At 41.7% G+C, this 15,203-nt stretch overlaps 2 protein-coding genes across 2 annotated transcripts in view; one reads left to right on the top strand and one right to left on the bottom strand.

Annotated features, from left to right (window-relative positions):
- Positions 1-2,911: 2,911 nt before the first annotated feature.
- Positions 2,912-7,711, top strand: LOC113640393 (calcium homeostasis modulator protein 5-like). Its single transcript, XM_027142865.2, has 3 exons — positions 2,912-3,419; positions 4,001-4,271; positions 5,378-7,711. The coding sequence occupies exons 1-3, from the start codon at positions 3,118-3,120 to the stop codon at positions 5,756-5,758; spliced, it is 954 nt and encodes a 317-aa protein (XP_026998666.1). The 5' UTR covers positions 2,912-3,117; the 3' UTR covers positions 5,759-7,711.
- Positions 7,712-12,378: 4,667 nt separating this feature from the next.
- The window catches only part of LOC113640316 (syntaxin 1A (brain)), a 119,294-nt gene continuing 116,469 nt past the window's right edge, over positions 12,379-15,203 (bottom strand). The window contains exon 10 of the mRNA XM_047806398.1: positions 12,379-12,768. Coding sequence (XP_047662354.1) covers positions 12,700-12,768 — 69 coding nt within the window. The 3' untranslated portion in view covers positions 12,379-12,699. The remainder of the gene's footprint in view (positions 12,769-15,203) is intronic.

The raw sequence follows: 15,203 nt of genomic DNA, 5'->3' as shown, positions 1-15,203 counted from the left end.
CATACGTGTGTATATATATCAAAGCTTCTTATTTTCACAAAGGGCAATAAACAGTCCTGTTATAGAGCTTCAGCTATGAGGTGAAGATCTTAAATGGTGGCTCAACGTAAGACGTTTTAGTATCCGGCGTTTGGCCCTTATACAAGTCATTCGGTAGGTAAAGAATGTAGGATAACATCAACTTATAACTCTGTTTAGGGGTAAAAGTCCTAGTTTAAGTATTTAGCCGGAGTTTGAAGATAGCCAGTGACTCAGATGTCCAGACATCTAGAGGACGTTCATTCCATCATCTCTGTGCCAGAACAGAAGAGTCATGGTGTGTACGTTCCTCTTACCCTGAGAGCTGGTGGGACCAGGAGCTGTGCTGGTAGATCTGAGGGAGCGAGGTGGAGTGATGAGGGCTTTGAGGTGAGATGGTCTGTTTTTGGCTTTGTAGGCAAGCATCAGTGTTTTGAATCTGATGCGTGAAGCTACCGGAAGCCAGTGGAGGAGAGCAGAGGTGGGGTGGTGTGGGGAACATAGGCAGGTTAGACACAAGTCATGCAACTGCATTCTGGATCGTTTGCAGAGAATGAATTGCGTTAAGAGCATCGCTTCATGAGCGTATTAAACGATTGTACAAAAGAGAACCTAAAAAATGTCTTTAAGATCGCTGTAATGGTCTGTCCAATGATTGTGATGAAATAAGGCTTCTCGGCTGATGACGCCGGTGGCGTTATCGTCTGATGCAGTCAAATCATATTTTATTTGTCACGTACACATACATACGGGATACGACACGCGGTGATATGCTTTTTGCATCTGTCCGGTATATAAGCATAAAAAGAAAGGAATGCAATTTAGGATAAAAAAAATTAACCTAAACTAAAAGGAGATAGATAAATAAAAAAAAAAGTAGAAACTATATAAAAAAGCTATATAAAATATAAGTGGAAAAATAATGTATGCATAAATATACAAATACATAAATGTGTATGGTTTTTAATTAAAGATTGTCCTTAAAGTGTCCAGGTGCAGTGTGTAAATATAAATGTATAAAGTGGTACTGTGCTGTGCAAGTCCAGAGTTAAAGTGACCGTGCAAAAAAATGTGTGCATAAAAACAGAGAAGATGGAGAGAGAGAGGTCCAGTATTAGATCCTGGGTGTTTCCGGGTTTAAACACTGAATGGCCTGTGGGAAGCGTTTCCCTGAACGCAACAAAGAAAAGAGTCCATTGTTGGGATGGCTGAGATCTGATCGGATGATAAATCATGACATTGCAAGATCTTTCTTTCCATCAATGTCTGTAACATTAACCCTGAAAGCTTTTATTGATTCTGAGGGTTGGAGACTAATTCCCTGGATGTGATCTCAGACATACCCATCAAATCAGTCTGTTTGTAGACGAACAGCGTGTAGAAGAACGTAGCCCTTCTGTTATCGTGTACAATTTATGTAGAGTAGAATAGAACAAGGTCACTATAAGACTGGTATTATTTGGAAGATTCCACGGTCGATCTCAGCTTTTAATAGATTAGGAGTGGATTTTTCTTTGTTTGGGATAAAAACCCGCACCCGCACAAGTCCCCTGGTCTTTCAGCTCGTTTTAGATGAACTTTAATTCATTCAGATTATTTATTATAAAATAAGATAATTGGAGTCACAATTTTTAAACTAGCCATGTTGTATTCAGGGTGGGGGGCACAGTGGCTAAGTGGTTAGCACGTTCGCCTCACACCTCCAGGGTTGGGGGTTCGATTCCCGCCTCTGCCTTGTGTGTTTGGAGTTTGCATGTTCTCCCCGTGCCTCGGGGGTTTCCTCCGGGTACTCCGGTTTCCTCCCCCGGTCCAAAGACATGCATGGTAGGTTGATTGGCATCTCTGGAAAAATTGTCCGTAGTGTGTGAGTGTGTGACTGAATGAGAGTGTGTGTGTGCCCTGTGATGGGTTGGCACGCCGTCCAGGGTGTATCCTGCCTCGATGCCTGATGACGCCTGAGATAGGCACAGGCTCCCCGTGACCCGAGAAGTTCGGATAAGCGGTAGAAAATGAATGAATGTTGTATTCAAGCCTGTCATTAAGTGTCCTGACTGCTGCTCCTGCTCCACTGGGGGCAGCTTGATACTTGCCCCAAAGGGCCCTTTATTAACGCTTGTTTGCAGTTCCCACTAGTTTGACTGCTAGTTGCAATAATCAAAACAAACTTTATGGCCAAATTAGTGGTATGGAAGCTTAGAGCCATCACATATATATTTTTTTAAACCATTGTTCACTAAACACTCGATTGTAGATTAACATTTGTTGACGTCCCATCATGGTCCTGTTCTGGCCTGTTTTCGCTAAAGGACATGACAAAGGAGAAAAATTTGTCTCACAATTTGTCTCACAATTTGTCTCACAATTTGTCTCACATCTTTTCTTTTAACACGGTTGTGTTAAAAAAAAAACATCTATGTGCTACAACTAATAGGTCAGGGATTAAAGCGGACATTTTTTTTTATAGTTCTCATTAAAGTCTTATAAGAGGAAGGTATTTATTCTTCACTCAAGATAAATTCACGTCATCATGAATCACATTCACATGCAAACTTCTTGAACATCTGCACAGTGCCAGATGTGGCTCTGTAAGCGCGCGCGCAGGCACTCAGCCGCACCCTCAACAACCCCTGAACGCACGCGCATACGTTCAAAGAAAACAAACTCTTTTGTTGTTGTTCTTTTGTTGCACTTCAGAGGAATTAATAAGTCTAAAATCGTAACCGAAACCATGCACTTTTCATGCGATTAGGCAGTGCTGTGTGTAAACTGGCAGGAAATGCAAAACCAGATGAGCCTGTTTGGTGTAGGGGTAATAATAAGCTGGGAGGAGTTATACTGGGGGAGAGAGAGAGCGAGAGAGAGAGAGAGAGAGAGAGAGAGAGAGAGAGAGGTTTATAGGGAGGAGATTTTAGGGAGGGGGAAAAAAACAAAGGGAAAAGAAAGAAACAAAACAATAAAAGCAGCACGCGCGTTTTTTGTAGCGCGCGCAAGTTTCTGTATTGTTTTTTTTTTTGGGGACGATTTGTGATATCGGATTCTGCACGGTTCTGAAGTTAGGCTTCTCTTCTATTCCAGTTGTTTTGTTGCTTATCCTTCTGAATGCTTCCTGTAGCTCTGAAACCGACCATGGACTCCCTGAACGGCGTCTTGCGCTTCTTCACTAATCAGAAGTCTAAAATCGGGTACGGTTTTATGGCCATCGCTACCATAGGAGGAGAAAGGATCTTCTCTCTCTTGTCCTTCCAGTGTCCGTGCAACGTAAAGCAGAACATGGTGTACGGGCTCACGTACCTGCTCGGACCCGCGCTCGTGCTCTTCTCCGTCGGCCTGTTCCTGAGCACGAGACTTTGGCGACTCTACACAGGCTGCTGTCTCAACCCCAGGAAGCTTTGTCCTCACAGGTAAGGAGATCCACACAGGAACAACATAAACAGCTCTCTAACATCAGAGCATCACGTGTTAACCATGATGTGATGCTCAGATGTTCACATCCCTTGTGTAATAAAAATAAAGTGAGCAATAATGAATAATAATAATACTATAATGAGTATTCTTGGGGCACGGTGGCTTAGTGCTTAGCATGTTCGCCTCACACCTCCATGTCTCCACCTTGTGTGTGTGGAGTTTGCATGTTCTCCCCGTGCCTCAGGGGTTTCCTCCGGGTACTCCGGTTTCCTCCCCTGGTCCAAAGACATGCATGGTAGGTCGATTGGCATCTCTGGAAAATTGTCCGTAGTGTGTGAGTGTGTGAGTGAATGAGAGTGTGTGTGTGCCCTGTGATGGGTTGGCACTCCGTCCAGGGTGTATCCTGCCTCGATGCCCGATGACGCCTGAGATAGGCACGGGCTCCCCGTGACCCGAGGTAGTTCAGATAAGCGGTAGAAAATGAATTAATGTTCTGATTGTTAATGTTGATTGTTTTCCAATAACTGCATGCTCGGTTGTGTTTTTGTTTGTTTGTTTGTTGTGTTTGCTGTCGTAGGGCCAACTGTGTGGGCTGTTTATCCGTGCTGTTTAACGTGATTATTGGAGCGCTCGTGGCACCGATCATGTGGCTCAGCATCGCTTTGCTGAATGGTACGTTTTACGAGTGCGCTGTGAGCGGTTTGGAGAAACAGGCGCTGGTCGATTGGTTTTGTAAAAACAGGACGAATACGTGCAAGGACGAGCTGGACAAAGTGCCTTGTGGAACGGCCAACATGCCGGCCTCGGATATCAAGGAGCTTCTGTTAATTCTACACGCCCAGTCTCAGGTAATACACCTACCAATGAACCGATGCTGAAGCAGATATAGAAGCAGCCTTTATTTTTGTCACATATACATTACAGAACAGTGAAAATCTTTTTTAACATATTCCACGGTCAGCGCACAAGGTCAGACACAATGCAGGGTTAGGGGCCTTGCTCAGGGGCCCAACAGTGGATGCTTTAATCCCATCCATCCGATAAACAACCCAGAGCCTTAACCAAATGAGCTACCACGTCCCTACTGCTTTGTTTCCCAGTAAACATCTCAGTAGTGCCATTTCTGTCCCACATAATAAAAACTTGTATTTAAAAACAAAAAAAAGATAAAAATTTTCACTTTTTTATAAATAAATCAAATCAAATCCACTTTCACATCCACACTGTGGTGGTTAATGGCTCATAATCAGAACCTCGGGGCAGTTTTTCATGGCTATTTCTCTTTACACAATCAGTATCGATAATTAAATGACTTTATCGCTGCAACACTACAGTATTTGTCAGGACACATTGGGTTTCTGTATGTAGTCTATTGTGACTGTGTTTAGCTGCTGGTGTGCAGGGAGATGGGGTTTTTTTATACAGTGATATTGACATTACAGATGGAAATGTGTGTATATATATAATTACAATCACGGTCTCTTCATGGATGCTAGTTAAGTACATTTTGCTTTACTAATTCAGACCAAACAACGAAGTGTCATGGCGCCGTTGGATGAATGTTATCAGTTTTATCCTGAACTCCAATTCTTTTTTGAACACTTCCTCTCGTCCACTTCCTCTTAAAGCATCGCAAGCTGACGTTCGGTAGATGAGATGATTCAAGGTTGACGCTACATCGCTGCACACTTCCAGAGCACACATACTTACCCAAATCGCGTTACTCTCCTTGGATGCAAATTCCTATTTCTAATGTGTTTTATTGGATTTTATTCAAATACAGCTAAATCTGAGCTGTCGCACTGTCCTGGCAGAATAGCATAGCCTTTATGCTAAGCAGTTAGCCATTGTTTTGACAGTAGACACTTCTGTATTTTTGAGTAACCAGAAAATTATTTGTTTATTAATGAAGAAGTCATAAAAAAAATCTCATCTCAAATCGTCTTTTCCTCAGATCCTCGGCTGGATCCTGATCATGAGCTGCACTGTGGCCGGTCTGATTGGCACGTGTTACAAAAACTGCCGCTCTCAAGTCAGCTACCTTCAGCTCACCTTCTGGAAAGTGTACAAAGAGAAAGAGAGTGAGAAGTTTGACTCGTTCGCGGATGAGTACGCCACCCGGCTGGCCGATCGTAACCTCAAGAGCTTCTTCGAGAACAAAGACCCCGAGGATTTTCCTTTTCCGAATCACAAAGCCTGGGAGAATATCTCGGAAATATACACGTACGATCACGCCGAGCAGTATTACAGCACGCTGCAGAGATACGTAGAACATCCCAATCGTGACTACAGTCCAGAGAAAATACCACTGGAAATGGAACACAGCCTCGGATAGACACGAACCGCACAATAGAGTCTACTTACGTTTGACCGACGAGCTGGCATTACAGCAAAGCTAGCAAGAAAATAGTCCCCCAAAGTCTTTGTGTTGGTGAGATTTTAAAGCGATTACTTTCCATCTTTTATTTTTTACCTCAGGATCGGCTATGGTGTGTTTCAAACGTCCCAATAGCTTAAAGCAACGCCACTAACATGAGATTTTAAAGCGTTTACTTTCCATCTTTTATTTTTTACCTCAGGATCGGCTACGGTGTGTTTCAAACGTCCCAATAACTTAAAGCAACGCCACTAAAATGAGATTTTAAAGCGTTTACTTTCCATCTTTTATTTTTTACCTCAGGATCGGCTAGGGTGTGTTTCAAACGTCCCAATAACTTAAAGCAACGCCACTAACATGAGATTTTTAAAGCGTTTACTTTCCATCTTTTATTTTTTACCTCAGGATCGGCTACGGTGTGTTTCAAACGTCCCAATAACTTAAAGCAACGCCACTAAAATGAGATTTTAAAGCGTTTACTTTCCATCTTTTATTTTTTACCTCAGGATCGGCTAGGGTGTGTTTCAAACATCCCAATAACTTAAAGCAACGCCACTAACATGAGATTTTTAAAGCGTTTACTTTCCATCTTTTATTTTTTACCTCAGGATCGGCTACGGTGTGTATCAAACGTCCCAATAACTTAAAGCAACGCCACTAACATGAGATTTTAAAGCGTTTACTTTCCATCTTTTATTTTTTACCTCAGGATTGGCTAGGGTGTGTTTCAAAAGTCCCAATAACTTAAAGCAACGCCACTAACATGAGATTTTAAAGCGCTTACTTTCCATCTTTTATTTTTTACCTCAGGATCGGCTACGGTGTGTTTCAAACGTCCCAATAACTTAAAGCAATGCCACTAACATGAGATTTTTAAAGCGTTTACTTTCCATCTTTTATTTTTTACCTCAGGATCGGCTACGGTGTGTTTCAAACGTCCCATTAACTTAAAGCAACGCCACTAACATCTTATTCAACAACTCAGTATAAGAACAATTTCTAATTTCTTCTCAGTATAATAATTTCTCAGGTTTCATCCTGAACGCTATAATTCCTTCATATTTAATCTGTTTACTAAATATCGGCCATTTCGGACCTCCGTCCATAGAGAACACGTTCCATACTGAGTGTGCAATAACCAAAACGTTGCATTTAGGTGAATCTAAGTTTTACTTAAAAAAAAAGTCTTTCTTCTGATAATTTACTTTATACTAAACTTTATATACAATATTTTAAGAAAACGTTTTTATTTCGTTTTTATGCCTGTTCACTTATAACGTAATCGATAACAGGAACTTGTCAATTATAGGATGACATTTTTTTTAACATACCGAGTAACAGTATGTGTGTTTGGTGTTGGGTCACGTCATGCCGTTCTGTCTATGGTTATTTTCCCATTACAGCATGTGAGTCGTTATATCACGTCGCTTTCCTTCGGTTATATAAACACCATCCCTTTTCTCAGAGTAATGTAGAGATCATCAGATCTCTGTGCTTTGGATGTTCCTTCATTACTTGTTATAACTACAAACAAATACACGATAGTTGTGACATTGCTGCCTCATTTTTCCTGTTAAAATGTATTTTTTTTTTTGGCAGGAATTTAGATCAAACATGTCATGATGTGATGTGATATTTTGTCATGATGAGTTTAAAGCGTTCCTTTTTGATCTTCTTCGGAGGAACCCTTAAACACACCATGTAGAAACCTTCGACAGTTTCTAATTACAAAGTGTTTTAGGAAGCTAAGAACTGTTACTATACGTTCCGATCGTACGGTAGAAGCCGTCTTAGCTATCCTTATCCTGTGCGTCTGCCATATTGGATTCGGTGAGGTTCTGCTGTAATCCGTTAACTGTTACACACATCATGTGTTTTCCTAACATTGAATAAACCGGATATTTCGCCATATAAAGAGTTTGCGTGAAGTTGTTTGGAGTTACACATTCTTCCAGTGTCTGTGTGGGTTTCCTTTTTGTTCCCGTTGTCCATCCATCCATCCATTTTCTGGAGCCTATCTAGTGATGCCAGTCACAGAGGACACCCTGGGCATCCCATGGTGAGGCTTAATCTTACACATACTGTACACACACTTTGTAGTATTTTGGCAGACACCCTTATCTTACTGAGGGTTGTGTGATGGTCCTCACCTAACATCTAAACTCACAACCTTCTGATCAGTAGTCCAACAACATGACCACCGAGATACCCATTCTCTGCACTGGCACACCATTTAAAAACTATGGACAATTTAGAGACGTCAACCAGCCTTCAATGGAGTGGTCTTTGGAGTGGACTGGAGGGGAAAACCAGTAAATCCCGAGGAAACGTCTGAAGAACCAGGAGAACTCCACACACACACACACACACACACACACACACACACACACACACACACACACACATGGCGGAGGTGGGAATCGAACCCTCAACCCTGGAAGTGTGAGGCTAACCTGCTAACCTTAAAGGCACCATACTCGCCCATGTTCATGTCATGTGTTTTTATTTTCTATTATTTATTTTATTATTATTTTTTTTTTTAAATTTCTTTCCGTTCAAATTAAGCACCAAATGAAGCAAAAACCAAAATCTCAAACATTTCTCCTCATCACATTTCCATGACTGAACAATTCTATCAAACCGAATTTTGCGTCTCCGTCTTATAACGTTTAACTTCAGCCCTTAATAATCCAGATTGGATCAGTTCCTTAAAAGAAGATTGGTATGTTACGAGTGTCGGTTCACTGTATCATGACTCGATTGCTGTGGGTTTTCTCTCTGAGCATTAAGCAAAAAAAAAAAAAACACACAGCAGCTCAGGAAACCCAAGACTCGCCAGTTTATAACCGCAGATGAGACTTTCGATTATCTGATGCACGATTTGCAAACTCGACACCGAGCGTTTTTAGCGCTTTTGCGTTACGGCGTACTGATGAGATCCGTGTGATTTATAAGCATCGGTAAACGATGTTGTTTAATATTTCAAAGGAAGTCATTTTCATGTTTGTTTCGTAACTGTGTAATAAGGATGTTGTGATTAAAACTGGTCAGGTTTGTTGTGCGAGTAAAGAAACAGGAAACAGCTCATCTGGGGATAGGAAGTACCCACCACGGTGCAGGTTTCATATAGCTGATGAACGTATTAACACTAAAAACTCTGACCAAGTGGAATATCAGAAGTCAAGAACATGTATAGGGGGATGTGGTAGTTTAGTGGTTAAGTTGTTGGACAACTGATCAAAAGGTTGTGAGTTTGAATCTCAGGGCACCAAGCTGCCACTTCTGGGCCCCTGAGAAAGGCCCTTAACCCTAAATTGCTCAGCCTGCCAAATGCATTCATTCATTCATTTTCTACCGCTTATCCGAACTTCTCGGGTCACCGGGAGCCTGTGCCTATCTCAGGCATCATCGGGCATCGAGGCAGGATACACCCTGGACAGAGTGCCAACCCATCACAGGGCACACACACACTCTCATTCACTCACACACACACTCACACACTACGGACAATTTTCAAGAGATGCCAATCAACCTACCATGCATGTCCTTGGACCGGGGGAGGAAACCGGAGTACCCGGAGGAAACCCCCGAGGCACGGGGAGAACATGCAAACTCCACACACACAAGGCGGAGGCGGGAATCGAACCCCCAACCCTGGAGGTGTGAGGCGAACGTGCTAACCGCTAAGCCACCGTGCCCCCTGCCAAATGCAGTAAACTGAAAAAGGATTTTTTTTTCACATTTTCCACATTTCACGGTTAAAGTCGCAGCGATGAAACTTTTTCTTCAATCTGACGTTTGATGTGAACATAAACTGAAGCTCTTGACACGACACACTGCCACTGTTCAGGGATGCCTTGAGGAACATGACAAAGATGTCATAGTGATGACGTGGCCACCAAATTCCCCGGATCTCAATTTGATCAATTGCTGGTCTGATGAATGAAGGTTCCACTTCACTACTTACTGAGACTTAAAGTACTGTCTTGGTTCCAGATACCACAGCACACCATCAGAGGTCTCGAGGAGTCTCGTGTGGAGTTTCTCTGGTGTTAGAAGCAGGACCTAAACCATATAAAACTGGTGGATTTTATATTATGGCTGATTAATTTGGGTATTTTTTAAGTTCTTAGTATTTAATTCTAATCTCACGTGAGAACGTTGTCAATCCAAATATCTTCAGACGTCTGATGGGGTGCGTGTGGGGTGGTGGTGAATGGGTGGGGTGTGGGACATTTGATCGGGACAATGGTTTAAAGATCTCATTTTATTCAGGACTCCTATTAAGATGCTACATAAGATATTTACATGTTTCCCAGAAGACAAAATAATAGTTTACACCGGTCGCCTTTTTAAAAAGCGCGCACACACACACACACACACACACACACACACACACACACACACACACACACACACACACACACACACACACACACACACACACACACACACACACACACACACACACACACACACACCCTCCCCTCCAACCTCAACTTCCCTCCACTTTACCTACTTGGGCATCAGAAGATCACACAACAGAGCAGTCCGTTTAATGTTGCCAAATTCCTCCAAGACGAGTTAGTTCCTGTTCTCACTTACACCATACACAGACGTTCCCGCACCAACCTGTCTCACTTGACATTCATGAGACCAAAAAAACACCACGTAACTCGCCATATGACTAAGATGATAAAACAATGTCTGCTATGGATCCTTTTGCCTGTCAAAATGTCTTGAGTAAGTATAAAACGTACTGTCACAAAGTTCCGACACTGGAGACTCCTTCCATGTGTGGTGGATAATCGTCTAAACGACCAAAAACTTATAAACTATAAATATTTTTTAAATTATTTTATTGTTCCTTTTAGATTATATCACGTCTTATATCACGTCTTATATCACGTCTGTCCCTGCAAACACAGAGGGATATATTTTAGTGAGTGTTAATATTTATCGATCATGTCACAGTCACAGTCAGACCAGCTGTTAGAGAAAAGGATTGCACACCTTCGGATCTGAGAACTCATCCTTATTTTGCTCAAAAAACCACCGATTGTGAAAGAACACTGTGTTAAGTAAGAATGATGCATCACATCAGACTTTTACATTCAGAATCCGATCCAAAAAAACAAACAAAAAAAAACTGCAATGTGAGTAATTAGTAGATTATTATTAACATTTTTAGAGGGATTTCTTTTGCATAGTTATACATGATATGGAGTTCTAGGTTGAACAATTCTTTAGAGTACACACACACACACACACACACACACACACACACACACACACACACACACACACACACACACACACACACACACACACACACACACACACACACACACACACAAAAATCCGTTCAGTGAATATATATTAATGCAATGCTGCCACCTACTGGATATATAAAAAATTACTCAAAGGTTCTTTAAGGTTTCTTGAGTAATTACGGGTTCTGAGCATCCAAAAAAATCACTTTGAACCATTTTTTCAAATAGAATTTCTTTAAATCGAACCTGTTCTTTGTTTACTAAAACATACAGATTTACAGCAATACTGCAAACAGAACAAACGACACGTACCGTAGGAACTGTATGGAACATGCCAACATGCATCCAAAAGAAACAACTACAAGAACAATATTCATTCATTCATTCATTTTCTACCGCTTATCCGAACTTCTCGGGTCACGGGGAGCCTGTGCCTATCTCAGGCGTCATCGGGCATCGAGGCAGGATACACCCTGGACGGAGTGCCAACCCATCACAGGGCACACACACACTCTCATTCACTCACACCCTCACACACTACGGACAATTTTCCAGAGATGCCAATCAACCTACCATGCATGTCTTTGGACCGGGGGAGGAAACCGGAGTACCCGGAGGAAACCCCGAGGAACGTGGAGAACATGCAAACTCCACACACACAAGGCTGGAGGCGGGAATCGAACCCCCAACCCTGGAGGTGTGAGGCGAAGGCGAACAGCTGCCTCGCCTCATATATCCCTGATACAACCAGGTTTTGTTTCGGGTCTCGTACCTGACGACTCACAGAAAGCGAGACTCACAAGACTGTATAATACACTCTGGGAATTACTAGGGTCTGCATTTTCACCTTGTGAAACCATACAAGATTTTACAAAATGACAATCATTATCTTTGTACAAGACCACTGTGGTGCTGGACCAAACTGGACGCCATGGCAACAAGAAAAGCTAGCAACCTGAAAAAGTGCATTTGTGCTAAAATTCTACAGAAGTTACAAAACAAAGTGTGTTGTCTGTGGCCAAGAAAAAAAAAAAAAAAAGATCAAATTTCCCAAAAGCTCTAGAAACCTTCTCTCGATGGCCACAAAAAACAGTTCTGCAGTTATTTCCTCAGGTTGATGGTAGACTGATGATAGCGACCTCTGTACAGTAAGTACCAAGCTAAGACCAGTACGTCCGAATCTGAGCGTGACCGACGTAGCACCGACGATCTGGTGTCGGGAAAATCATGTTGTACCCGGTGAGCCAAGAAATAACGACAGAACAGTCAGGATTTGTATTCAGACAAGATTTACTTAAAAATACCCCCCCCCACCCCCTCAAAACAAAAACAAAACAAAAAAAATAAACAAACATATATAACATTAATTCACAACGCAGAGGCAGTGACATAAGTAGGTGAGATCTGGTCCTTTTCGTTAAAACCCAGCCCGATGATCCGGCTGGCTTTAGTGTTCACAAAACAAGAAGAAATCAGATCTGCGCTTTTGGATTTTTCTCACTCGAGTCTTTAAGTCTTATTATCGAGTGAGACACGACCGTGACAGGATCGTCACCTTGATCATTTCCACCTACGATATACTGTATATAGTCAATAATCACATCGTATTCCGTACACGCTGTCGGTTTAGTCGTCGGCAGCGTCTGTGCGGAGGGACTTCGACATCACCCCGATACTATAAGGAATGTACACTTTCTACAGAACAAAGACACAAGTGGCAAATTACAGACACTTCAACAGGCTTTTAATACACACACGTACAAAACTTGGCCCTCACTTTGGCATGCACACGATGTTCATTCATGCAAGTCACATACACACACATCTAAATGTAGTATACAGAAATAAGGCAGAATGGAAACTAGAGCCACTGGCAAAGAAGCAGCTGCAAGAAGGGCTGTGAATAATAATAATAATAATAATAATAATAATAATAATAATAATAGTGTGTACATGTACAAATACTGGCAAAATCTCCCCCTTTAAATATTTAAATATTTTTTCTTTTTATATTTTTTTTATTCTCATTTTTTCAAGTAACTATTACTATTACTATTAATATGAAATATTTAAGGGGGGGAAAACATTTTTTAAGTGTTTGGGTCCTGAACTGTGTTTAGAAAGCAGTGCAGTTTAAATCGTATCATATGTAAACGTACAGAGCTGCTGATGTAACGTTAATGACTATAATAAGGCCACGGGTTTAGTAGAAAATGTCGCTCAAGGCATATATACGGTATTGGTGTGACGACGACAAATCAAGCGAATTAGACCGGCATGGCGTCAACTACCGATGTGACCGATTATGAAAGAAGAAGAAGAAGACTTTATTATCACCACGTATACATTACAACAAAGTCGAATTCTTTTCTTCACATATCCCGACTGAGGAGGTGGGGGTCGGAGTGCAGGGGCGGCTATGATACAGCGCCCCTCGTGCAGGGAGGGTTGAGGGCCTTGCTCAAGGGCCCATCAGTGGCAGCTTGGCAGTGCTGGGGCTTTAACCCCCGATCCTCCAATCAACAACCCAGAGCCTTAACCAGTTGAGCCACCACTGCCAGTTTAAATTACACTAGCGGCTCGTTATTTTTTACATATTTTCAAGAAAGAGTCGTGTCTAAAAAAACATCTTGAGTCTTCAGGTCAAGGGACGGAGGTGAGGAGCCGAGAATGAACGCTCCATAAGAAAGGGATCATTCATTCATTCATTTTCTACCGCTTATCCGAACTTCTCGGGTCACGGGGAGCCTGTGCCTATCTCAGTCGTCATCGGGCATCGAGGCAGGATACACCCTGGACGGAGTGCCAACCCATCACAGGGCACACACACACTCTCATTCACTCACACACTCACACACTACGGACAATTTTCCAGAGATGCCAATCAACCTACCATGCATGTCTTTGGACCGGGGGAGGAAACCGGAGTACCCGGAGGAAACCCCCGAGGCACGGGGAGAACATGCAAACTCCACACACACAAGGTGGAGGCGGGAATCGAACCCCCGACCCCGGAGGTGTGAGGCAAACATGCTAACATCTAAGCCACCGTGCCCTCCACAAAGGGATCATATTTAATTTTTTATTTTTTTTACAAATCTGAATATGTATTACAGAGGCTCGTGACTGACGCATAAAGACGTACGGAGTCACTGGCATTAAGGATCTACTATTAGTTTCAATTCTAACCGAATGATCAAAAAGCCATTTTTAGATGTTCTTTAGTTACATATTGTGACATAAGGTCATAAATCCAAGTCTAGAGATACAATAGATCAGAAGAACCAAGTCTTGCCTCGCTCAGACCTCGCTAAGGTTAACCTGATCGCTAAGGTTAACCTGACCTCCTGATCGTTAACCTGGAGCTTGTTCGTGTACTTTGTCCTTTGACCCTTGTCTCATTTTCTCTTTCTTTCTTTCTTTCTTTCTTTCTTTCTTTCCTTTTTTGCTCAGTGGGTGTGTTTTTTGTGCCTTGATCATGTATTATGGACTTTTTTTCTTTGGAATTTTCTAAATAAATAAATAAATAAACAAACCAACAAACAAACAAATAAATAATAATTAAAAAAAACAAAAAACGGAGCACTTAAAATTCCCGTGAATATATTAATTCATTTCTGTTTGAGGGAAAAAAAAACAAAAACGTCACATCAGCAGCCGTGTATAAATCGGCACTTGTGCCTTTTTTCGATTTATAGCCATTTAAAGCTATTTGATTGATAAACGTCACTTTAAGGAGTTTGTGATTTCGTTGTCTTTTGACTTTTATAGATTATTTTACTGAAATTTAGCTGATAATCTGATAATCGCATTAATGTCGTTTATGGAAGAAGAAAATGTCAAATATTTGCATGTTGGTCTTCGGGCTCTCTCAGAACTGCTGAAACACAACGGCAGTGATCATGTGGGAGCTTCTTAGTATGAATACAGCGATTTTTATAAGCACTTTAATATGTAATAAAAAATAATTTTTATTTATTTGATAGATTTGTTTTTTCCCCTTCTATACAGGGACAACAGGACATCCATGGCAACACACTGCAGAACTGCACATTTACAAAACTGAGCCTCATGCGGAAAAAATACACCGTTTCCTCTTTTCCCGTGTGTGTGTGTGTGTGTGTGTGTGT

This window comes from Tachysurus fulvidraco, chromosome 22 (genome assembly GCF_022655615.1).
Source record: "Tachysurus fulvidraco isolate hzauxx_2018 chromosome 22, HZAU_PFXX_2.0, whole genome shotgun sequence".
Taxonomy (NCBI): Eukaryota; Metazoa; Chordata; class Actinopteri; order Siluriformes; family Bagridae; genus Tachysurus; species Tachysurus fulvidraco.
Note: the sequence above shows the minus strand (reverse complement) of the source record. Positions and strands in the feature narration are given on the sequence as shown.

What these genes read in the sequence shown, in the direction of transcription:
- LOC113640393 (XM_027142865.2), top strand. Translation starts at nt 3,118, where the DNA reads ATGCTTCCTGTAGCTCTGAAACCGACCATGGACTCCCTGAACGGCGTC. An exon ending in AGGAAGCTTTGTCCTCACAG is followed by an intron (nt 3,420 to 4,000) that starts GTAAGGAGATCC and finishes TTGCTGTCGTAG; the next exon opens with GGCCAACTGTGTGGGCTGTT. An exon ending in TTCTACACGCCCAGTCTCAG is followed by an intron (nt 4,272 to 5,377) that starts GTAATACACCTA and finishes TCTTTTCCTCAG; the next exon opens with ATCCTCGGCTGGATCCTGAT.